General features: G+C 53.2%; 2 protein-coding genes across 5 annotated transcripts in view; one reads left to right on the top strand and one right to left on the bottom strand.

Moving 5' to 3' along the window:
* Positions 1-2323: 2323 nt before the first annotated feature.
* On the top strand, positions 2324-9914 carry CHRNA2 (cholinergic receptor nicotinic alpha 2 subunit). Its single transcript, XM_074989030.1, has 4 exons — positions 2324-2350; positions 3369-3478; positions 5249-6314; positions 9789-9914. The coding sequence occupies exons 1-4, from the start codon at positions 2324-2326 to the stop codon at positions 9912-9914; spliced, it is 1329 nt and encodes a 442-aa protein (XP_074845131.1).
* A 3291-nt stretch (positions 9915-13205) lies between these two features.
* The window catches only part of PTK2B (protein tyrosine kinase 2 beta), a 117784-nt gene continuing 108060 nt past the window's right edge, over positions 13206-22929 (bottom strand). For 2 of the 4 annotated variants that reach the window (XM_074991431.1, XM_074991433.1), the window contains 7 exons: positions 21070-21216; positions 18291-18326; positions 17159-17186; positions 16548-16603; positions 15989-16132; positions 15324-15404; positions 13206-14017 (listed from right to left, as the gene is read on the bottom strand). In XM_074991431.1, the coding sequence (XP_074847532.1) occupies positions 13802-14017; positions 15324-15404; positions 15989-16132; positions 16548-16603; positions 17159-17186; positions 18291-18326; positions 21070-21216 (708 nt within the window). In that variant the 3' untranslated portion in view covers positions 13206-13801. The remainder of the gene's footprint in view (positions 14018-15323; positions 15405-15988; positions 16133-16547; positions 16604-17158; positions 17187-18290; positions 18327-21069; positions 21217-22929) is intronic. The other 2 variants (XM_074991432.1, XM_074991434.1) reach the window with 1 other exon arrangement.

The following is a 22929-nucleotide window of genomic DNA, read 5'->3' as shown; positions in this document are numbered from 1 at the left end:
TGCTGTGATGGGGTCCCCTTGCTCAGGAGCGCCCCCTGTGGCAAAGGGGTGGTGTGTAAGGCCTTTGCCTTATAGTCTCCAAGGCTTTGGGAGGAGGATCTGCCTAGCCCTGTCCACAGTGCTGTTAGTTCTTGTGTTTGGCTTGTGGACGGTCTTCAGCCAATGGCCCTTGCCCAGGTCTACGTTCAGCTTGTACTCGGAGCTGTCCAAAGTGCTGCTGGTCTCCCAGGCGGTATAGAGATCTGCCCGGGTCAAGCTCCTTCAAGGAACTGACTGGAGTTAGCCAGCAGCTTCTTTTATATTTGGCCTGCTGGGTCCTGATTGGCTGCCATACAGACAGCCACTCTGTCCTGCCGGGGAAGACCTCTCTGCTGCTTCTCTTGCTGGGAAGGGGTGTGACAAGCCCCCTGGCCTCCTGTAGAGCAACAGGGCTTCGTCCACCCCATCACAACTGCACTTTTCCTTGCTCCACCAGAGACTCACTGGGTGATATTGGGCAAGTCAGTTTACCGCTTTGTGCCAAATGTGGAGAGTTAGCTGGAAAGCAGGCAGCAAAGAGTTCCCAAAACTGGGTGACTGGGCAACAAAACGACAACTGAAGTTCAATGCCGACAAATGCAAAACAATGAACAGTGGGAAACACGGTCCCAGCTGGGCACACAAAAGGCTGGGGATCTCAGTGAGCTGTTACCACTTCAGAAAGATCTGGCAGGCGTTGTGAGAGTTCCCTGGAAACGTCCACTCAATGGGCAGCAGCAGTCAAAAAAGCAAATGGTGGTAGGAAAGGGATAGATAATACGACAGCAAATATAATATTGCCTCTACATAAATCCAGAGAATGCCCACAGCATATTCCAGCAGATCTGGAGAAGTTATTACTCCCCTCTACTCGGCACTGGTGAGGCCACATCTGGAGTATTGCGTCCAGTTCTGGGACACCCAGTACAGAAAGGATGTGGATGCACTGGAGCAGTCCAGCAGAGGGCAATGAGAATGATTAAGGGCTGGAGCACATGATCTAAGAAGAGAGGCTGAGCGATTTGGGCTTATTTAGTTTGCAGAAGAGAAGAGTGAGGGGTGATTTGATTGCAGCCTTTCAGCCTTCTGAAGGGGGCTCTAAAGAGGATGGAGAGAGGCTGGTCTCAGTGGTGACGGATGGCAGAACAAGGAGCAATGGTCTGAAGTTATGGAGGGGGGTGTAGGCTGGATATTAGGAAAAATGATTTTACCAGCAGCATGCTAAAGCACTGGAATGTTTTACCTAGAGAGGTGGCAGAATCTCCATCCCTAGTAGGTTTTAAGTCTTGGCTTGACAAAGTCCTGGCCAGGATGATTAAGTTGGGGATGATTCTGCTTTAGACAGGGGGCTGGACTAGATGACCTCCTGAGGTCCCTTCCAGCCCTAGGAGTCTATGATTCTACGATTCACATCTTGAATACTGTGGACAGATCTGATCGCCCCACCTCAAAAGGTATATTGGCATTGAAAAAGATGTAGAGAATGGCAACAAAAATTACTGGGGATAAGGAACAGCTTCCACATGAGGAGAGATTAAAAAGACTGGGACTTTTTCAGCTAAGACGAAGAGACAGCTAAGGTGGGATAGGGTAGAGGTATGTAAAATCATGAGTGGTTTGGAGAAAGTAAATAGTGCTTTTGATGTCTTCTCATAACACAAGAACAAAGGGTCAGCCAATGAAATTAATACACAGCAGGTTTCAAACCAACAAAAGAAAGTACTTCTTCAGACAAAGCAAGGTCAACTGGCTGCCAGGGGAGGGTGTGAAGGCCAGAATTATAACAGGGTTTAGAGAAGAGCTGGCTAAGTTTATGGTGGACAGGTTCATCAATGGCTTTTACCGGGGTGGGCAGGGAGGTAACTCCCGGCTCTGAGGGTTCTAAACCAGAAGCTGGGAGTGGACAACAGGGATGGCTCACTCAGTAATTGCCCTGCTCTGTGCTGTCTCTCTGAGGTGCAGCTGGCTTTGCCCACTGTTGGAAGACAGGGTACTGGGTTAGGTGGCCCACTGGTCTGATCCATTATGGTTGTTCCTAGGTAAAGCCCATACTTTGTAACCGCTAAAGACACCTCATTGCCACCTCGTGGCCATCCAGCTAAAATTCTCCCCAAAGCTGGCACTCACTCTGCTAGGTAGCCACACTCTGGAGGAGGCTGGGACAGGTGGGGAAGCATCTGGTCTTGCACTGAACTGGCCCAAGTGGAAGCAGCTGGTTTCAAGTTGGGTGCTGGTTTTTTCCATGATGATCAAATCAACTCTCCTCTCCCCACCGTGCCCCTAACAGGATGAGAAGAACCAAATGATGACCACGAACGTCTGGCTGAAACAGGTGAGGGATCTTTTCCTGGTGGGGTGCTGAGTTTCCCGAGACTCGTGGGAACCTCCAGGGACTTAGGATTTTGGTTGTGGGACATCCAGACCAGCCTGAAGGCTCTAGTCAAGCCATCTCCACTTGCTGGATTTCAGCCTTTTCCCTGATCTGGGTGACACCCAAGAGACATGACACCCCAGGGGGTTGGCAGTGGTGCAGAGTGGCTTTCCCCTTGGAGGCATGGTTGAGATCTGGTCCTTGTGAGAAATGCCTGGAGGCAGTTCCCATCCCACGGCTGCTCAGATGATGTGAAGGGCGCTGGTAGGTCTTAGTCCAGGAACAGGCCTTGAGTGGTCCCCAGTGACAGGTGGGTGACAATGCCTCTGCCCAGGCAGGGTTTAAAGCATGCTGATGGGGCAGGCCACTGGGTGCTGATGACAGTACAGCCTGTGCTGTGCCTGCCCCATGCAGAGAGGCCTGCGCTCAGCCGGACTGCAGCCTGGGACCTTTCAGCAGCCCTGAATCCCCCCCAGTGCCCAGAAGCTATGGGGAAGGGCACTTTAGCAATGTGCCCCATAGGGATGAAGACACATTTGAAAAGAGAAAATCAGCTCAAGAGGAACCTCTTGAAGCTGAGCAATGCCCCAGGGCCCTGTTCGCTCATGTGGGAGGGGCCCATGCTTCTAGCACTAAACAGCCCAGAGAGTGGGCCATCTGATCGTTTTCCATCCAGAGGCAGAATAAATTTTGTTCTGTGCACCAAGGCAAGTGTGGATGTGCACCACTAGAAGCACACGCTGCCTTCTTTGGATGCTCTGCTAAGCAACTGGGCAGCACTCGACTCTTCCCGGGCGGCTGCCCAAGCGCTCAGCTTACAGGGAACACTGGTCCCAGAGGATTCGTGATGCGCTTGTTGCAGTAGGACACAGTTCCTCTCCTTGCAGCAATGGTCGCCCGGCTCCCACGGATGGCTGGATCCCCGGCCCTACGGGGCAGCACAACCATCTCAAACCATTTTTCGTCCTTCCTCCCCCAGGAGTGGAGCGATTACAAACTGCGCTGGAACCCGGGAGACTTCGACAACGTCACCTCCATCCGGGTGCCCTCCGAGATGATCTGGATCCCTGACATTGTGCTGTATAACAAGTAGGTTGTGCCAGTGCACAGGCGTGGCAAGTTAAAGACCCTGCGGACAGAGAGGGCGCCTAGGGGGTCCCCTTGGCAGTCAAGTCCGTGCCTGCTGCCTCCAGGCCAGGCCTTACGGAGACCCCCCAGACCTCATCCCACTGGTGGGTACAGAGTGCAAATGGGGAGTAACTCCATGGGTTCACAGGGGTGTAACTGGGAGCTGAATCAGGTGCATGGCAGCAGGGAACCAGAGTGAACCACACACATGGTGTGTCTGCATCCAGCAGCCTGAGCCACAAATTCCCTTCCCTGGCATGACAGCCTGGCCCCCGTGTACTCCCACCCACAGGGCCGTACACCTCACTGCATCACGGGCCTGCTCCTGCTGCTGGTGCAGGTTGGCTTTTGCTGCCACCTTCTGGTGAGTCTCCGTCACTAAAGGAAATTCTTGACCCAGCCTTCTTCGGAGCCACAGAGCAACTCGAGCCTGGGAGATCCCACTGGAGGGTCCAGACCAGCTCCATGGCATTTCACAGTGGCTCATGGACTCCTGGGGCTGGAAGGGACCTCAGGAGGTCATCGAGTCCAGCCCCCTTCCCAAAGCAGGACCAACCCCAACTAAATCATCCCAGCCAGGACTATGTCAAGCTGGGACTTAAAAACCTCTAGGGATGGAGAATCCACCACACCTCTAGGCAGCGCATTCCAGTGCTTCACCACCCTCCTGGTGAAAAAATTTTTCCTAATATCCAGCCTAGACTCCCTCCCCCCAACCCCCACAACTTGAGACCTTTGCTCCTTGTTCTGTCAGCCTCTCTCCATCCTCTTTAGAGCCCCTTTCAGGTAGTTGAAGGCTGCTATCAAATCGCCCCTCACACTTCTCTTCCGTAGACAAAATAAGTCCAGTTCCTTCAGCCTCTCCTCATAAGCCATGTGCTCCAGCCCCAATCATGTTCATCACCTCACTGGACTCTATAATTTGTCCACATCCTTCCTGTAGTGGGGACAGAACTGGACACAATACTCCAGATGTGGCCTCCTCAGTGCCAAATAAAGGGGAATAATCACTTCCCCAGGTCAGTTGGCAAAGCTCCTCTTAATGCACCCCAGTTTGCCCTTTGCCTTCTTGGCTACCAGGGCACACTGTTGGCTCAATCCAGCTTCTCATCCATGGTAATCCCCAGGTCCTTCATTGCCCTCTGGGACTCAGGCCCAACCAGGGGTTTCTCGACAGGGTCCCTGCTCTGCTTAGTTGCAATCATATGGAGACACGCCCAGCCGGATCTCCCGCTCTGGGGCAGCCCCCTAGACTTCGGCCTGATCTCTCCTGCCAGCCATGCTCACCAGCACAGTATCTGCCCTCCTGCCACCGGGCTGCATCAGGTCACTCAGCTCTGCTGTGTCCACCCAGTTAGACTCTTACATGCCTCCCTTCATCGCCTACCTGAGCTCTTCCCAAGGACCCAAGTCTGCAGTTTCACCGATGGGAGAACTGAGACCCAGGAGAGTTTAGAGTGAAATCCCCCTGCCCCCAGGGCAAAGGGACACGCACTGCCTTGTCCCTCATACCTGGGACCTAAATGGTGCTGTGCACATGTGGGCCGGGGAGTGATCTGCCCGGAGCAGGCGTGTCTGTCACAGGGCCTGGCACTCCAACTCAGACCCTGGGAGGCCCACGCCTATGTTAATCATGAGCCCTACCTTCCTTTGTCCCACCCCCGGGTGGTTTGGCTTGGCCTCCCTTCCCTGTTTTCTCCAAGGCTCTGACCCTGCTCCCCTGTCCTGCAGCGCCGATGGGGAGTTTGCAGTGACGCACATGACCAAGGCCCACCTCTTCTCCGACGGCAAGGTGAAGTGGATGCCACCAGCCATCTACAAGAGCTCGTGCAGCATCGACGTGACCTTCTTTCCCTTCGACCAGCAGAACTGCAAGATGAAGTTTGGCTCGTGGACGTACGACAAGGCCAAGATAGACCTGGAGACCATGGAGCGGGACGTGGACCTGAAGGACTACTGGGAGAGCGGAGAGTGGGCCATCATCACCGCCGTGGGCACCTACAACACCAAGAAGTACGACTGCTGCACGGAGATCTACCCGGACATCACCTTCTGCTTCATCATCCGCCGCTTGCCCCTCTTCTACACCATCAACCTCATCATTCCCTGCCTGCTCATCTCCTGCCTGACCGTGCTGGTCTTCTATCTGCCCTCCGACTGCGGGGAGAAGATCACCCTTTGCATCTCGGTCCTGCTCTCCCTCACCGTCTTCCTGCTGCTCATCACTGAGATCATCCCCTCCACCTCGCTGGTCATCCCCCTGATCGGCGAGTACCTGCTCTTCACCATGATCTTCGTCACCCTCTCCATCGTCATCACCGTCTTCGTCCTCAACGTCCACCACCGCTCGCCCAGCACCCACAAGATGCCTGGCTGGGTACGCTCTGTCTTCCTGGACTTCATCCCCCGCTGGCTCTTTATGAAGAGGCCTCCGGGGCTGGCCCCGGGGGAAGGGCTGGCTGGGCAGTACGACCCCTCAGGCATTCGGCTCAGTGCCTCCAGGGGATGGCTGGAGACGGACATCGATGACACGTGGGAGGAAGAGGAAGAAGAGGAAAGGCTGCACCCAGGATGCAAGCCCCTCCAGATAGGCTCCCACCAACACGGCATCCGGTACCACTCCAACTGCCGCCACCACCGGGGCAGGAGGCTGGGGCCTCGGGCGCAGCGGCCAGCTACCAAAGGGGACAGCTTGGTGTCAAAGCCCAGCCTACGGCTGTCCCCCAGGGTCCTGAAGGCCTTGGAGGGGGTGCACTACATCGCCGACCACCTGCGGGCTGAGGATGCCGACTTCTCGGTGAGTCTGTGCCCCGCTGGGCCTGGTACCTGAGGTCTTCCCCTGCCAGCCATTGGCTGGCATCTGGCCCACGTCAGGCGCTACCACCCAATGGCTATTCAAGAGTCCACATGGCTCGAGTGGGCTGAAGCCAGTCCAGCGCCCAGTGGAGAGGTGCCTCCTGCCCTGCCACCAGGGGGAGCAGTCACAGTGGAGAGGACCAGGTGGGGATGCGCCCTGGGGCACTGGCTTTCCTCCTTTTGCCCCAGCGGGGTGTAGGATCTGGGGCTGGGGGGGGAGGGAGGCCTGTCACTCAGGAAGGATGAAGGGGCTTGGGGTCCGTTCGTTGCCCCCGCTTTAATGCCCCCAGCTGTCCAGACAGCACTGTGTTCGCCTACAGTCATTTGTGGCTGTTCTGTGGCCCCTCGGCAGGTTGGCTCGTTGCTAGGGCTCAGGGGAGAGCTAGGAAGGCGTGGGGCTAAAAGCTAATTAAGTTTTCATAGGCCAGCGATTGGCTGACGGGAGATGCCTGTGCAGTAAAGGAGCTGTGTGACTGGTCAAAGGAAAAGGGCCAAATGTAGTCACTGGTGGGACCACCAGGGCCCAAGATGAGCAGCTGCACTCAGCTGCAAAGCAGAGCCGCAGAGCCGCAGCTTGAAGGTCCTGTGGGCCTCCCTGCGTGTCAGGAGACTGAAGGAGCCAATACCCTGGCTGAGCTCTGCCGTGAGGGACCCTGAACCTGGCCTGGGTCTTCTCAGTGCTGGATTAAAGCTCCATAGGGCCAGGCTAGACCGATTCTGCAGGGCCTCAGTCATTGTGCTTGCATTTCCAGCCAGCTGGGCAGGCGTGGGCCCACTGGCCACCTCAGAATTTGGCCCTGAACTGTGGCCTTAGGAGGGTATTGTCCCAGCTCTGGTTCTGCTCTCACACCCTCCTTCCATCTGCACAGAAGACCCCCCGTTTGTTGGGGTATTCACCCTCCCCTCAGCTGCAGGGCAGATGGTCAGCCCCAGGGAACTGAGGCAAGGGGAGAAGGATGAGGAGACCTGCCCAAGGAGCCAGCGGTGGGACAGGAATTTCCAGTGATGGCTTCCAAGCCGAACAGGGATCTTTTTCCAAACATCGCCCCCTCCCCATGCCGAGTCAGAACCAACACACGCCACGTAACCATCTGTGTCGCTACCGCCGTGGGGTGGGGGAGAGTTTCAGACTTGTCTGTCTGTCCCGCTTGGACCTGTCAGAACTGAAGCGTCATGAGTCAAACCAACTTTTCATTTAGCAATGTGAGCACCAAACCCGAATTGTAGTTGAAAGAACTGGCACCCTTCTGCTGGGGGGTGACCAGCAGCCAGCCAGGCCTGGTTCAATAGCTAGGGGGTTCCGTTCCACAGTACAACACAGAACTGGCTTGAGTCCCCACCCAGTAACCTGGGAGAATTACAACACCCTCCCACCCCCTCTCCTGCCCCAGGTGCCGCTGAGGGGCGCTGCTTCCCCACTCGCCAGCACAGGGTCTCAGTGTTAGCAAACGGAAGGAAATCATCCGGCATTGATTCGGGAAAATGCCCCAAGCAGGGTTCACAAGCACACAGCCGTGAGTGGGACGTCCAGCCCAGACAGCGTGGGCAGCATCTTTTGCCTGAGAGTTCTAGGACCAAAAGTTCCTTTATTGTGCCTCCCCGTCTCCCACCACTGCACCCCACTGCCAGTTGCTGTGCTCAGGGGTACATCTGGATGAGCTCTCCTCCCAGCCTGGGGGCTACCGGGCCCACCCTGCTGTCCAGGCTCCCTCTGCCACTCACCCTGCTCCACTGGGCTGGGCTGCCTTGGGGTCCCGACACTTCATGTTGCTGTCAGCAAACTCGCCTGCTGGCAGTACAGCTGGACTGGATGACCTCCTATGGTCCCTTCCAGCCCTAGCATTCTAGGGCTCTATGGTTCTCACTGCTCATGCACCCTGAGCAGCTTCTTACATCAGAGACAGAGCATCTCAATGCAGCTCTAAGAGTTAGGCCTGGGTTACCAGTGATTTGAGGCTTTCAGCGAACATAAGAATGGCCACACTGGGTCAGACCAAAGGTCCGTCCAGCCCAGTGTCCTGTCTTCTGACCCTGGCCAATGCCAGGTGCCCCAGGGGGAGTGAACAGTACAGGCAGTCGCCATGTGATCCCTCTTCTGACATCCATTTCCAGCCTCTGACAAACAGGCTAGGGACACCATTCCTACCCACCCTGGCTCATAGCCATGGATGGACCTGTCCTGCATGAATTCATCTAGCTCTTTCTGAAACCCGTTAAAGTCCTGGTCTTCACAGCCTCCCCGGGCGCAGCGTTCCACAGGCCTACAATGCATCGCGTGAAGAAAACCCTCCTTATTTTAGTTTTAAACCTGCTTCGTGGTAATTTCATTTGGTGACCCCCTCGTTCCTGTGTTATGGGAACAAGCAAATAAATGTTTCCTGTTTCCACACCAGTCATGACTTCATAGACCTCTATCATATCCCCCTCAGTCTCCTCTTTTCTAAGCTAAAAATCCCCAATTTTTCATCCTCTCTTCATATGACACCTGTTCCAAACCCCTAATCATTTTAGTTGCTCTTTTCTGAACCTTTTCCACTATTAGCATACTTTTTTTGAGATGAAAGGACCACATCTGCATACCGTATTCAAAATGTGGGTGTGCCTAGACTTACATATAGAGACATTAAGATACCCTTGATGTCAATGATTTCTAGTATTATGAAGTTTTCACCACTATTGCTACTACACAACAAGCAGGTCAGGAGCATAACTGCACCTAAAAACTTAGATACAACCCCTCTCCTTGCTACCTCTTCATCTCCCTCTTCCTTTTAAGGCCCTAGGCTGCAGTGCCTCTGTCCCCTGCTTCGCAAGTGCACTTAAAGTGAGGGTGGTTCCTTCAAATGCAACATGCTGAGCTCTGTTCTGCTGCCCTTGAGTCACACAAGAGGGACAACAGGCTTTTAATACCTTTGTCCTAATAACAAAAGACTGGTGAGCCAAGAGCAGCCCAAAGCGATCATTTCAGCAAAGCAGCCCCATGGTGCTGTGTGCCTCGGCAGGGTGGGTGTGGCCATGCAAACAAGGGCATCTCCTAAAGTCCTCTTCTGTAGCTTACCACTAGAGGTCAGGGTGGGCTTGTGGAGACCCTGCTTATACAAGGCTCCGACAGACCTGAACCAGACTTGGGGGTGTTTGCAGGTTTTAGTTTGTTTGTGGAAGATTTTGAGATGTTTTTTTAAACTTTTTTCCCCCGTGATTTGAGATCAGGAAAAAAAAATCAGAACCTCAAACCCTCTTATGGGATGGAAAATCCCCTTCCTGCCCCGCCTTGCTTCCGAGTTCAGCTTCAGGCTACATCCACACAGCCAACCCGTCTCTCACAACACAACAGCCTCTGCACCAGTCTGCTGGACCCCCGTGACCCCCATGCTGCTCTTGTGACCCCCTCATTCTGACTTTTGTCTGCCTGCAGGTGAAGGGGGACTGGAAATATGTTGCTATGGTGATAGACCGGATCTTCCTCTGGATGTTTATCATCGTCTGTTTGCTGGGGACCATCGGCCTCTTCCTCCCTCCCTTCCTGGCTGGGATGATATAGGGTCTGTGCCCTGCACTGAAGATGGCCCTGCAGCCAGGGTTGGGGAGGGGACAAATGACCCACCCTGGCTGCTGTGAAGGCCCTTGGGGCTTGTCCCCACTGGAAGAAGCTTGTCAAGCCACGATCCTGTTGGACTGCAGCTTGTCTCGGGTAGCACCAGCACCATTCCTGAAGCCACCTATCAGCTGGGCCCGACTCCAGGTGTGTTGATGCTCACATGCCTGTGGTTTGTGCCAATATGTGACGAGAGCCGGAAGGGAGGGAAGGGGGAGCCCATCAGTGAAACCCCTGCAAGATTTCTTCGCAAGAGGTGGAAACTGCTGAAAACTGAGCACATCCGAATGGAAACACAGAGAGCGCTCTGGGCTTGAAAGTCACATGCCCGTAGCTACCGAGCAAGGCGGCTGATGTGTCCCCTAAGATGGCCCTGCTGTGGGAACTGCTCGCTCATGTTGGGTTGGTGACAAGGGCCCATTTCGTGCTGCTCCTCCCAGCCACAAAGTCACTGAACCCAATTTATTCCACAGGTGCAGACATAACCGCCTGGGCAGAGTGTACTAGAGGTCTCCATCTGTACCCGGAAGCTGGGAGGCTGTAGCTAGCTATCACCACCAAGGCTTTTCGATAGGTGGGTGGCCGGCTCAATGCAATGGGACAGCCATGGCATAAGTATCCTGGAGGTAACTGGGTGATTGGCACTCAGATCAGCCTAGCCTGGGTGGGAGAGCCACACTCAGCGATGCCTGCGTCCTCCCTACTGCTGCGCTCCCTGGGTGAGGCTAGGACATCTGGGGGCACATGCCACGGTTCTTTGTGCTGCCGTCAGCTGAGCTGCTGTGTTCTTCCAGGCACACTGGGGGAATTTGTGGGAAGGTGCTGGAGGACTACCAACACTGGTGTGATTGAGCCAGGGTGCTCACCACAGCGCAGGCAGATTGCCTGCTGAAGGGAAAGCAGCAATGGCATCCCTTCAGCCAGGCCAGCTAGCTCCAGGGGGAATTCACGCCGGTGCTCAGGTCTGGCCCAAGAGCTCTTTCCCATTTTCGACTGAGTTCTGCCCGGAACGTGCTTTGCAGAGGAGAGCTGGTTGGAAGCTTTTTTTCCCCAAGCAAACAAACTTTTTTCTCCAAGGGGGAGAGATTCAAAAAATTTTGCCAAAACTAATCATGAAGATTTGTTGTTTTCCTGTCAAAAGCGGTTTGTTTTGGCTCCCCGTCCTGTTCCCATCTCCGTGTTTTCAGAGGGGAAAGGAAAAATAAAGACCCAAGCTTTCTAGAAAGCCCTTTCCGCCATTTTTCATTTTGATTCATTTCACCAACAAATCTGGGGACATTTTTCCAACCAAATGAACGAGTTAAATACCAACTGAAGTCTCTCTGCGGGACGATCCTGCTTGAAGGGGGCTGGACTATGTGACGTCCTGAGGTCCCTTCCAGACGTAGGATTCTATGATTCTATGAAATATGCTCCATCTGCAACCAGCCTGACTGCAGAGGGTAATGAATTCCGAGAACAAACGCGGCAACCTCGATGGCCACTTTCCAGAGGGAGGAAACTGAGGCAAGGAGAGCAGGTGGCAAGTTGCTGAGATCACACAGGAAGTCTTCTGACCCCACAAGGATGCGCATGCATGTCTTTAACGGCCCAGCCTAGCACCCCAACCTGGTCGCATGAGAGCTGAGCCAGGCACCTGGCCATGCCGGTTTCCCCAATCTAGCCAGCCAATGTATACTAAAGCCAAACTACAGGTCTCTCTGGCCCAAAGTCAGAGCACCTTCAGGGCTGTTTCAAAGAGTACCCTGAAGTCCAGAACCACAAGAGGGAAAGAAAGCATCGTTTCCTGGCTGTCAAACACCAGAGAAAAACTAAAGAACATTTCTCTGATCTTCCCCTGGCACTTAGGGTCCCTGACTGACAAGTGCCCTGACTGGAAGTAGGACTCACCTATAGGCCTCTGCTCAGAGGTCAGTATTGCTTTCGAAGGGATGAGCAATAGATGGGCAGTAATGTGGTGATTGAGTGGCATGATCCTGCCTTGTGGTGCTGAGGTCCAAGCTTCCAGGGAAAGCCTGTGTGGGAGTATTAACCAAAGGGCCTTAACATTTGGGCATCTGGTTTTATTTTTTTTTTCAAATAGATATAGCTACATTCTAGGCCAGCGGTGTCCAATGCACTTCCAGTTCACCACATGTGGCACGCGGGGCACTGAGAGGTGGCAAAATGGAGTGCCCTCTGCCCACGTGGCCCACCAACTGGTGGGACAAGCAGGTGGCAACAGCGGTGGCGGTGGCTCTAGCCATGGTGCCAGCCACAGCACCCAGAGCGTCTCCAGCCACGGGTTGCAGCTCATGCGGCCCAGAGTGGCGGTGGCAGCTCTGGTGAGTTGCTGGCAGTTGGGAGGGGTGCCTGGCTTTGATGGGGGAGAGCTGCGGCAAGCCGGAAATTTCCGTCGGACGCCACTGTTCTAGCTCAACTGCAAGATACGGCTGGGTGCAGGAAGGACGGGGTGAAATTCCACAGCTGTGTTGCCAGCTTTTGCGGTACTTGGGGTTCGGTTTAACCCCCAGCTGCTGGGCACAGAGAGGCGCTGTAAAAGTCACTGAGCTTTCTCTCCAAAGCTAAAGGCCGTTTCCAGCAATTGGGAAGCAAGTGCGACCTGACCGCAAAGAAAACAGGCCTGTCCTCCCAGCATGGCCAGCCAGAGCAAGGGTGGGCAACCCTGCACGAAAACCTGCTTTATGGGAGATGCCTAGAGCTTCAAAGAACCACCAGGCTGCTCCAAGACCTTTGATGCCTGGCCATAAAGAACCCCTTTGATCTTGTGTCTAACGCCCTGGGAATTTTCACAGCCATTTGAGAAGAAGAAGGGATACAAGGGATCCTGTGAGCCCCACCCCAGCTGTAGAGAGTCCCCATCTCACACACCACAGAAAAGCAAAGCTTGTACATCATTTATCTCAACCAGAATAAACAGCTTCATGGGAATTAATGGCCACAGCCAAACCGTACAATTTTGAATTCAACCACAAACCAAATAGAAAGAGTTTTGCTGTTGTTGCTTTGTTCTTCTGCCTTCCGCCCCCCCCAGGCAGACTCTTACAGAAAAGCAAAGATCAGAAATACCCTCGTCAGGGCTGGTTTGTGTTTCTAAATGTCAGAACCAAGGCTGCAATTCTCAGGATCAAAAGCCCCATTCAGCGCTGTCCGTGCTCTGGGATCGGTGCGTTCCAGCTGCAGACAGGGAGGGGGGTGAGCGGATAGGGTCCGGAGATGCACACAGGTCACGCACAATCATTAAATAAACTCTTTTATACAATATACAAGAAAATAAACAAGTCTCTTCATGGTCCAGCGGAACATTTCCGGAGCCCTGGGAGTCTCAAACCCAGGTCTCAGCCCGCAACGTCCAAACTCCCTCGTCTCTCAATGTCTACAAACATTACAAGGCAACAAATGTGCCCAACAGCCACCTGCACCTGTGAAATTCACCAGGCTCCTGTCAACTCAGAGGATACTATGGAAGCAGAATTGATATGAAAGCTCCCTGCAAGGACTGAGACTGGGACTGGCAGGTGGCTGGGTGATTCCACTTGTCTACCCCCACCCTACCCCATGCTGCCCAGACTTCTGGTGTGCTGTGGGTGCAGAACTGGCCGCAGCAGCACGTTCTATGGGACATGGGAAGACAGCGAGTTCCCCACAAGCATGCCCTGTCGAGGGGAGGAGCCAGGAGAGTCTCCGCCCCCTTTTCAGAAGACTGACACAACAATATATAAGACATGAGCGATTGCAGGGAGAGGGGTGGAACATCGAGGCTGAAGGCGATATTTAAAGCCGGGCCTTCCAGAGCGGATTCCTCTCCCATTGCGACCGGCAGCGTCTCTCTCTCACTCCAGAGAGAGCTTCACCAGGTTGGCTTGGAGCTTAGCCTGGTCCACAGCGTCCAGCAGGTTCTTGGCATCCACAGCCAGGGTGTGGGAGGCCGTCAGCATCTGGCGCTTGCACTCCTCGCTCAGCGAGGTGACAGCGTTCTGCTGTGCCAGGCGCATCTTGTTGATCAGCTCGGCCAGGTCCTTGTTCAACAGTTTCTGGGTGCCCTCGATCTGCCAACACAAAGCACACACGTGGCAGGGAACGGCGGAGGCAGCCACGGAGGAAGAGTGCGAAGGACATTCCCAACGCTGGAGGACCCCCTCACAAGGGATAACAGCCTTCCACTCCTGCCAGCGAAGGGAGTTACTCAGATAAGTTTGCACTCATGTGCTCTGCGTGACGCAGGTATACCTGCAGACGGAGGGGTCGGCAGCGCCAGCTGGGCCAGGATTTAGGAAGTCCTGTGATGTCCTTAGTCAAAAAGAGTGAGAGACGACCACAGGATCTGTCTGTGTCCAACAGCCACAGTCAAGAATCACCTCTACCTGAGCCCTGTCTCTTCTCTATCAGGCCTTGCTGGGGAAGATGCACTGGGAGATTTACCAGCAAAATGTAGGTTCTCCCTGTTGAAGCTGCATGCTTGGACGTGTCATTGGTCTTGGCCACGATGCCAGGCTGAAATCTAATCCCCTCTCTACCACGCAGGCCCTTGTTTGCAATCCCCTCCCTTTGGACAGTGAAATCCACAAAGAGGGCCCAATTCAGAGCTGGTTAATGAGCTACACTGATCTGCATTGTCAACGTTCCCGACTTTAATCGAGTCTTGCAATGCTTGAGGATTTTCTTAAAGCCCCAGCTCCTCGAGTCATGTGATTGGCCAAGCTGCTCAGCCTTCCTTGACAAAAACACCAAGTTTCCAGCTTTCTCTGGAGCAACTGGGCCTTTGTCAGGCGCACAGACCAGAAGACAAATAGAAAAGGAATGGGATTGTGTTGTTACTGATCACATGCCAGGGGACAGGGGGCTGACTCGGGACTGTGGAACATTAGGAGCCGGCTGCAGCATTGCAAGGGAAGTTTGGGATACATAAAATCCTGCCTCCCTCCATGTGGGATGAGCTGTCACAGGAACTGCTGAGTAGTGCCTCAAGTGCTTCTCTCATCAACGCCTTGCCAGACCCCTGTGTGCACTGGGGGGGGGGGTTTCTTTAAGAAAAAGAGCCAGGCCTGTGCTGTCCCCCTGGCTGTAGGGGACGGACTCCTGTGAGACCCTCTGACAGAGGGCAGGTAGGGAAGGTGCACTTCCTCTGTGACTTCCGCTGCTCCCCCTGAACCTGCTGTGCCCCGAGTCTGCCCTCGCGCTTTGCAAGCCCTGAAAGCACGAATGTCCGCAGGATGGAAGCTGCTCGCAGGACATAGGAGCTGGGGGGTGGGGACTGGCCATGTGCATTTCCCCAGGATCACCCGTTACCCCATGAGCAGGGGGGTGTCCCATTCAATGACTCTCCTCCGGTGGCAGAGAGTGCAGGAGTCCTACCTCAGTACGCGATGTAGCAGGCAGGGCCGGCAGGATGTCGTCCACGCTGCCGATCAGCTTCCGAAGGGACAACCCCACGTTCTGCGGAGGGGAGGGAAAGGCCGTGTGAAAGGCGACTCTGGCTTCAGCAAAACGATTCGTTCTCCCTTACGACCTGGGCCTGTTGCGGCTCACGAGGGCCACTGCAGAGAGCTGCACTCTGGGATACGAGCCCCGAACTGGTGCATCCTGGGACACGTGACCCACTGTTGGGTCAAGACCCCCCCTGGGGAGGGATGCATCTTGGGAAACGTGACGTGCGCAGAGAACGGTCTGACGTTCAAACTAGAGAATTCAGACGGGCAACGCGTGTGTGTGTGTGTGTGTGTGCGCGCGCGCGCACGCGCCAGTTTGTACTGGTGAGAGCAATACCCGCTGGAGCTAGTTACCAAGGGCTGTAGTGCCCTCTCTGTCACCGCCACTGCTGGCTGTTCACCTCAGGCAGCTGCTCGAGCGGTATTGTCAGGCAGCTCTCTGGCCTCTGCAGTAGAGAGGCCAGACTAGATGGTCACACGGTCCCTTCTGGCCTGAGGATCGCTGAATCTAGGCTCGCTCAGTCCGTGCCCACCTCCCCCGGCGGCGCCGCGGGTGCCCACCTGCCCGGCCCCCACACCCTGGGCCATTACCTTCACCACGATGATGTACCCCTCTGGGGGCAGCTGGCAGATCTCGTTCTTGAGCTGCAGCACTGCCTTCACCAGCTCCATGACGTTGCCGTACACGGCGTCGTCCGTCCGGTCCAGGTTGGCCGTGGGGGCCGGCTGGATTGGCTGCCCGGAGACCAGGAGAGGACACGTGATTCGCTTGCCCACTGGGGCGGCTCGCCAGGGAAGCCCGGGGAGGAAGGACAGCAGCTGTACGCAATGCAGGCCCTTCTACGCCCTTGGGGTGGGTTCAGCTGCCCCAGGGCAGACTCCCGGCTTATTGGCCAGGCTCTGAGCCAATGGCGAGGTGCAGGGTCAACACTTCCATTGCCCAAGGGGCCACGGGGGGCACAGCATCCGCCTGCCACGCCTTGCCAGGGTTGGGGGTGTGCTAGGGGCATTGGGCAGAGCGCAGGGTGTGCTCAGGGGGCACTGGGCCGAGCGCAGCGATCAAAGGCAGCCCTGATTAGTCTGGGGCTTGTATTCAAGGGGAAGAGAAGGGGCGTGTGCAGGGATGGCCTGGCTCATTCTCACCACGCACCTGAGCTCCCAGCCTTGGAGGCTTCTGGGGCGGGCCTGTGAACTCCGCTGAACCGTCCATAAAAGAGAAGAAGAATCATTGTTCCGAGGGTTATTTCTACTTCCGTCGCCTTCGGAGACCCAGTCAGGCCTTGCCTTGCCCTGCAGCCGCCCCTGGGGCCTGGCTACACTCTGTGCTGCCCGGTGTAACATCCCGCTCCAGGAGAATGCCCAGGAGAGCGCTGCTCGACCGAGGTGCTCAACTGGAGGGCAGCCACTGGGACAAATGCAGCAGGAAGGGCTCGCTGACCCCTGGCGTACCAAGCAGCTGGGGGGCACATATCATGCCCTCCCCCAGGCTCGCCCCAAATTGCTCACAGTCTCAGTTGACAGGCGCTGTTGGCTAGACCTTTAAATAGGTTCACCACCCATCACTGGTATGTTAACCAGTGGAACTCCCTGGCTCAGGATATGATCTAGACAAACAACTGAGAAAGCTCCACACCCTCCCCCTCAAAAAAAGGATTTAACTATGTGTGTGAACAAGAGCTGCCCATGCAGCCGGAAGGGCTGCTGCCAGACACCCCCCGCACAAGCAAGAGGAGGACGGGACAGAGGGGTGTGGACACTCACTGTAGTCAGTCTCCTTCTCTGGGAGCAGCTGCAAAGAGAAACAACAACCATAAGCCTCGGTGCTGAGCACATGAAAGGCGGGAGGCCACAAGCTGGTGCCCCTCTGCCCCCAGGCACCAAGGGACGCCCCAGCCCCTGCAAGGAGCAGACACGATCTCCACAGCTGAGCACCGGATGGGGCTGGCAAGGCTCAGAGCAGCGTGCGCTTGAGCGGGAAATGCTGCATTCAGATCCCTCTCCTTGACAGAGGTGGGGACAGGGGTTCATTTGGAAGAGGGGCCGTTTGCAAGTCCAACTCCAGATCCCAAACACTCCCCGAGCTCAGCGGTGTTGGGTTCAGACCCAGCCTCCAGGCCGTGGAAGCCAGGGACTTCTCAGCCCCAGCTTGCACACGGCTGGGTGTGAAGTGCCAGTCCAGCCTTTCGCAGAACGGAGGTTCAGCTACTGGCGGTTTTACTGTTCCATGCATCGTTCAGATGGGGAAGCAAGTCAGAGAAGGTCAAGGGGAACAGCTGATGGGCTGGGAAAACTGGCTTAATGAGGAAGGACCTACCAGCGAGATCTGGCTGAGCAGCGGCTGGAGAGTGGGGCGGGGAGAGGACGGCTGCCAAGAAGAATGGCAAGGAGGTGAACACCAAGGAGCGGGAGACATGGCTGCACGTGGGATGAGGCTATTATTGTCCTGTCCACCTGTCAAGGATTGTCTAGGTAGCACTGAATCCTGCCATGAGTGCAGGGGACTGGACTAAATGACCCGTCGAGATGCCTTCCAGTCCTACATGTCTATGATTATCCCCACTGTACAAACGGGGAAACTGAGGCACAGGGGGGCTAAGTGTCTTGTCAAAGGTGACACAGGAAGTCTTTGGTGGAGCAAGGAAATGAATGAAGACCTACCAGGTCACAGGCTAATGCCCTAACTGCTGGAACAAAGAGACATCCCAGCTCGTCCAAGACATGGGACAGCCAAGTCTCACTCACGCTTGTTCTGCGTCTCTGGAAGCACCGTTCACCCCAGGTTCTCCAGGTGCTTTACAAACGGGGATTAAAAAGCTATTTCGATAACCCAGCTGGGGAGGTAGTAAGTGGTAGATAGTTTGGCTCCTATCAGAATTAGCTTTGTGTTACTCACTGGAGGAGAATTGTTGTTCAGATAGGCCATGGGGTCCTGCCATAGAGAAGAACAAGAAATATGAATAGCACAAAACCAGTGAAACCATTATCTTTGTAATATAGCTACTGGACTGTCTTACACATGTGGCCCCCAGAAGTAACTTCAGAGCTGTTATCATTGTGCCACACACATACTTCATGGATAAGCGCAGATCTTCCCAGGACCCTAAACTAAAGGAGAATCTCCTTTCACTATCACCAGTACTGGGCATATGAACCACAGCTGATCAATTCCAGTGCCATCCAACAGAGGGGAGACGGTGTACATTAGTAGAGCTGGTCAGACACTTCATGGCTAAGTGGGTTTTTTTTGCTGAAAAAGACAGATTCATCCAAAATGAATCTTTTAGCAGGAAAGAATTGGCTTCAACACATTTCCTGTTTCAAAAAATTATTGGAAAAAAAGTTTCAAAACTGATAGAATGTCCTATTTCAACTATTTTCTAAACACAAATTCCATTTTTTGTTTAAAAATGCCCATTTTTGCTTCAAAAATTAAGTTCATTCATAGCAAAAAAAATATATTTAATTAAAAATGGTTGAAATTGAAATGAAATGCTTTGACTGACCTCAACCGATTTTTTTCTTCAGATTTTTGGTTTACAAACATTTTTTGAGTTTTCCATTTTTGGTCCCAATCCAGGAGAGGAAGTTTCAAAAGCTCGAACACATTCCCAGGCATGAAAAGTATTTCCTGATCAGCACTAAACATGGGCATTTAATGATTACATTGAACATGTCCCAACAGAGCATTTTAAGCAGCCAGTTTCACAGCAGAGGAAAACAAAAAACAATCCTGTTTTTATCATGGGATCTTTTGTGTTCACTGACTTAGACTGCGACACACTGACCAATGCAATCATTGTATCATCTTTAAAAACATACTGCTATGGCTGATTAAAACACTATTGCATGCATTTTTAAAATTCATGGGTCTTTCCATACTCCAGGGCTCAGAAACGTATGACTTTTTCCATGATATTTTTAACCATGCTTCATATCAAAACTCTTACAGACTTTTTTCATGTCCCCAAAACCATTTTTTAAATCAAAAACTGGATTTTCCCCCCACAGAAAATTTCTATAACAATTTTGGCACACAATTTTATTAAAAAGCATATGGTGGAAAATTTCGTAAAGAACTGAGAATCTCTATAGTTCTGACAACCTCTCATGACAAGCTTCAGGTTTTGAAATAAAAAAAAAAGGCCATTTTTGATCAAACCAAAAAATGGTGTGCAAGAATTTCAGCCAGCTACAGATACTGTATTACTGTATTCTCTGGCAACAAGGCCAACCTCCAGGCTAGCTCAGTTATGAGCTGTAGGACATTGGTTCATTAGATTTTTTTAAAGGTGTATTTAACCCCATAAATCTATCTTAGGTGTTTCTATGGTTCTCGTTACTGTAGCCTCAGAATATTTCATAGTCTTGGGTAGTGCTTTTCTGGGGAAAACAAGAAGATGCCAGCTTTTTCTCTTCCCCCTGTTAACACTAACAGACCCAGGTCACCCACACCAGGGATTGAACTTGTTATCATAGGGACTAAAGCCCTGTGTTCTACTGCATGAGCTAAAGGGCAGCTAGCTGTCAGGCAAGGCTGTAGAGCAGAGACTTCACTCACTTTAGCATGTCATTTAGTAACAGAAAGCCATGCTAGTCTATATACTATCAAAGCAAAAAGGCAGTAAAGTAGCACTTTAAAGACTAACAAAATAATTTATTAGGTGAGCTTCCGTGGGACAGACCCAAACTCTCTAAGACAAAGAGTTAATGGGCACAAAACAGACATAAAAACACTCCTGATCCACAAACTGGTCAGCTGACACTTTAATGGAGTGGGCCATTCTGTTAATGACTTAAGCATTTGTGTCTTACTGAAGAGGAATTTTCACACTACTTTGGAAAGAAACAGAGAAGGAGCCATGTTAGTGTATACGGTATCAAAACAAAAAAGCAGTCAAGTAGCACTTTACAGACTAACAAAATAATTTATTAGGTGAGCTTTTGTGGGACAGACCCACTTGTGGTCTGTCCCACGAAAGCTCACCCAATAAATTATTTTGCTAGTCTTTCAAGTGCTACTTGACTGCTTTTTTGTTTTGATATTTTGGAAAGAGAGGCTGCTGAACTCTTTCATATTCAAATTCGACACTTTAACATGTGGTTTCAACCGGGATGGGAATTTTCTGGGTCATTATAGGGGCTCTGGCATACTTGGCTTAATCTAATTCTTGACTCCCCCCATCCCCGCCCCCTACTCTCTGATTTGCTCACCTTGATAATATTTTTCTGATTTGTCAACCTTGATTACTATTGTGCCTTAAATATTGAGTCTGTTCTGGAAATTCCAGGAGTTCTGCTTGACACAGAACAAAAAGGAAAACACACCGATGCTTCCATGGAACTAAGTGCAGAGGGAAAAGCTGCCTGGGGGTTGAGTCAAAGCTTTTAGCTGGAATTCTGTTTCCAAAAATGTTTATATGAAATCAGATTTGAAACACTGAAAGGACAAGTCTGTTCAGCCCAGAAGAGAGACTTTCCCTTCCCAAGAAAACCACAGGGAAGATTTTGACCTCAGCGGGACAACCCACTCCAGGGTTGTCTCTGAAACAAAACTTCATTGAACCTGGCACATTCCTGGGAAACGTTTTCTGTTCGACAAACGGGCCTTTCCTGAGGGACAAACCTTTCATCACAAAATGCCTGGCTGGCGCAGCCCCACTGGCCCCACTCACCAGGGACTTCTCTTCTTGCCTCAGCCACTGATAATCCTCCACCATCTGTTTCTGCTGCTTCTCCAGCATTTGCCGCATCTTGGCCCGCTCCATCTCCCACAGCTTCTGCGCCTCCTCTCTGCTGGCGGGCCGGAGGAAGTCCTCCTCCTGGGAGACAGAGGGCAGGGGCTGACTGCGGCAGCTGCACCTCGGAGCTGGGGCCAGGCACTGCTGGAGGATGCAACCCAGGACCCTCTGCCCAGGGAGACATCAGTGTGACCGCATGGGTGTTCAGACTGGAGTCAATGGAGTCACTTCAGGTTCATAACACTGTCAATGAGACCAAAGCCTGGCCCTGCACCTCACAACACTGCCTCACGGCAGCTCCAACACATAGCCAGTGTTGCTTCGGTGCCCGCTATTCGTTACTATTTTACCCACCCACCGCTTCAGCAGCAGTACGATGGAAAGGGACCTCGGGGTTATGGTGGATGAAAGGCTGGATATGAGTAAACAGTGTGCCCTTGTAGCCAAGAAGGCTAAAGGTATACTAGGGTGCATTAGGAGGAGCATTTCGAGCAGATCTAGAGAAGTAGTTATTCCTCTTTATTTGGCACTGGTGAGGACACATCTGGAATATTGTATCCAGTTTGGGCCCCCCAGTATAAAAAGGATGTGGATGTGCTGGAGCAGGTTCAGCGAAGGGCAACAAAAATGATTAAGGGTCTGGAGCATAAGACCTATGAGGATAGGCTGAGGGATTTGGGCTTGTTTAGTTTACAGAAGAGAAGACTTAGAGGTGATTTAATAGCAGCCTTCAACTTCCTGAAGGGGAGCTCTAAAGAGGAGGGTGAGAAACTGTTCTCAGTGGTGTCAGATGGCAGAACAAGGAGTAATGGTCAGAAGTTGAAGAGGGAGAGGTGTAGGTTAGATATTAGGAAAAACTACTTCACCAGGCGGGTGGTGAAGCATTGGAATGTGCTGCCTAGAGAGGTGGTGGATTCTCCATCCCTTGAGGTTTTTAAGTCCCGGCTGGACAAGGTCCTGGCTGGGATGACTTAGTGGGGGTTGATCCTGCTTGAAGCAGGGGGCTGGACTAGACGACCTCCTGAGGTCCCTTCCAGCCCTGTGATTCTGTGATTCACTCTAACAGCCCCGCTGGAGGCTTGAAGCCAGACCTTGTCTGCCTCTCTCCGTGGCTGTCCCTTCATTCTGTGCCTAGACCCTGGCTCAATGATACGTGGCTCCTGCTCGGGCGCATGCACCAGGAGTGCCATCCGCCGCTCTACGCACGGGCTCCAGTGCTTGGTGGGAGATGTGCATAGCGACAGTGACCCCGGAGAATCACCGGCATAGAGTTTGAGTGGGGAGCTGGGGGTGCCTGGCTCTGGAGGGGGCGGAAATTGAGCCATGTACTATATATTTATGTTATCTCTCTGTCTAGACTAGGGCTTCCCAACCTATGGGTCCGGACCCACACATGGGTTGCGATTACATTCCAAAAGGAAAGGGCGGAGCGGCTCCACAGGGGGCCGTTAAGAACCCGTTCGCACTCCTGAAGTGGTTCTCAGCTTCTTAATTGGATTAACACCCATCAGGCGGTTAAACCAATCAATTACACCAAGAACCGTTTCAGCTGCAGGGCAGAGCAGGGCCTACCTGAGGAGCAGCGCCCAGCTCACGCAAGGTGGGAGCTTAAGTCCCAGGCTGGGAGGGAGGGCAGAGCTGATCAGCTCCCTGGCTTCAGCTTCTGCAGGAGACGGGGTCCCCACAGACCCCAGCAGGGTTGCCACAGCTCCCTCTGCCTCCCCTAGCCCCCTCCAGCCTGCGAGTGACTCCCAGCGCCTGAGTGAAACACCCTTAGCCCCTGAATGACTCCCA

This window comes from Carettochelys insculpta, chromosome 3 (genome assembly GCF_033958435.1).
Source record: "Carettochelys insculpta isolate YL-2023 chromosome 3, ASM3395843v1, whole genome shotgun sequence".
Lineage (NCBI taxonomy): Eukaryota > Metazoa > Chordata > Testudines > Carettochelyidae > Carettochelys > Carettochelys insculpta.
Note: the sequence above shows the minus strand (reverse complement) of the source record. Positions and strands in the feature narration are given on the sequence as shown.

Excerpts from the sequence above, each read along its gene's own strand:
- CHRNA2 (XM_074989030.1), top strand. The coding sequence starts at position 2,324 with ATGACCACGAACGTCTGGCTGAAACAG. Across the intron at positions 2,351-3,368 it reads CGAACGTCTGGCTGAAACAG|GAGTGGAGCGATTACAAACT; the intron begins GTGAGGGATCTT and ends TTCCTCCCCCAG. Across the intron at positions 6,315-9,788 it reads CTGAGGATGCCGACTTCTCG|GTGAAGGGGGACTGGAAATA; the intron begins GTGAGTCTGTGC and ends GTCTGCCTGCAG.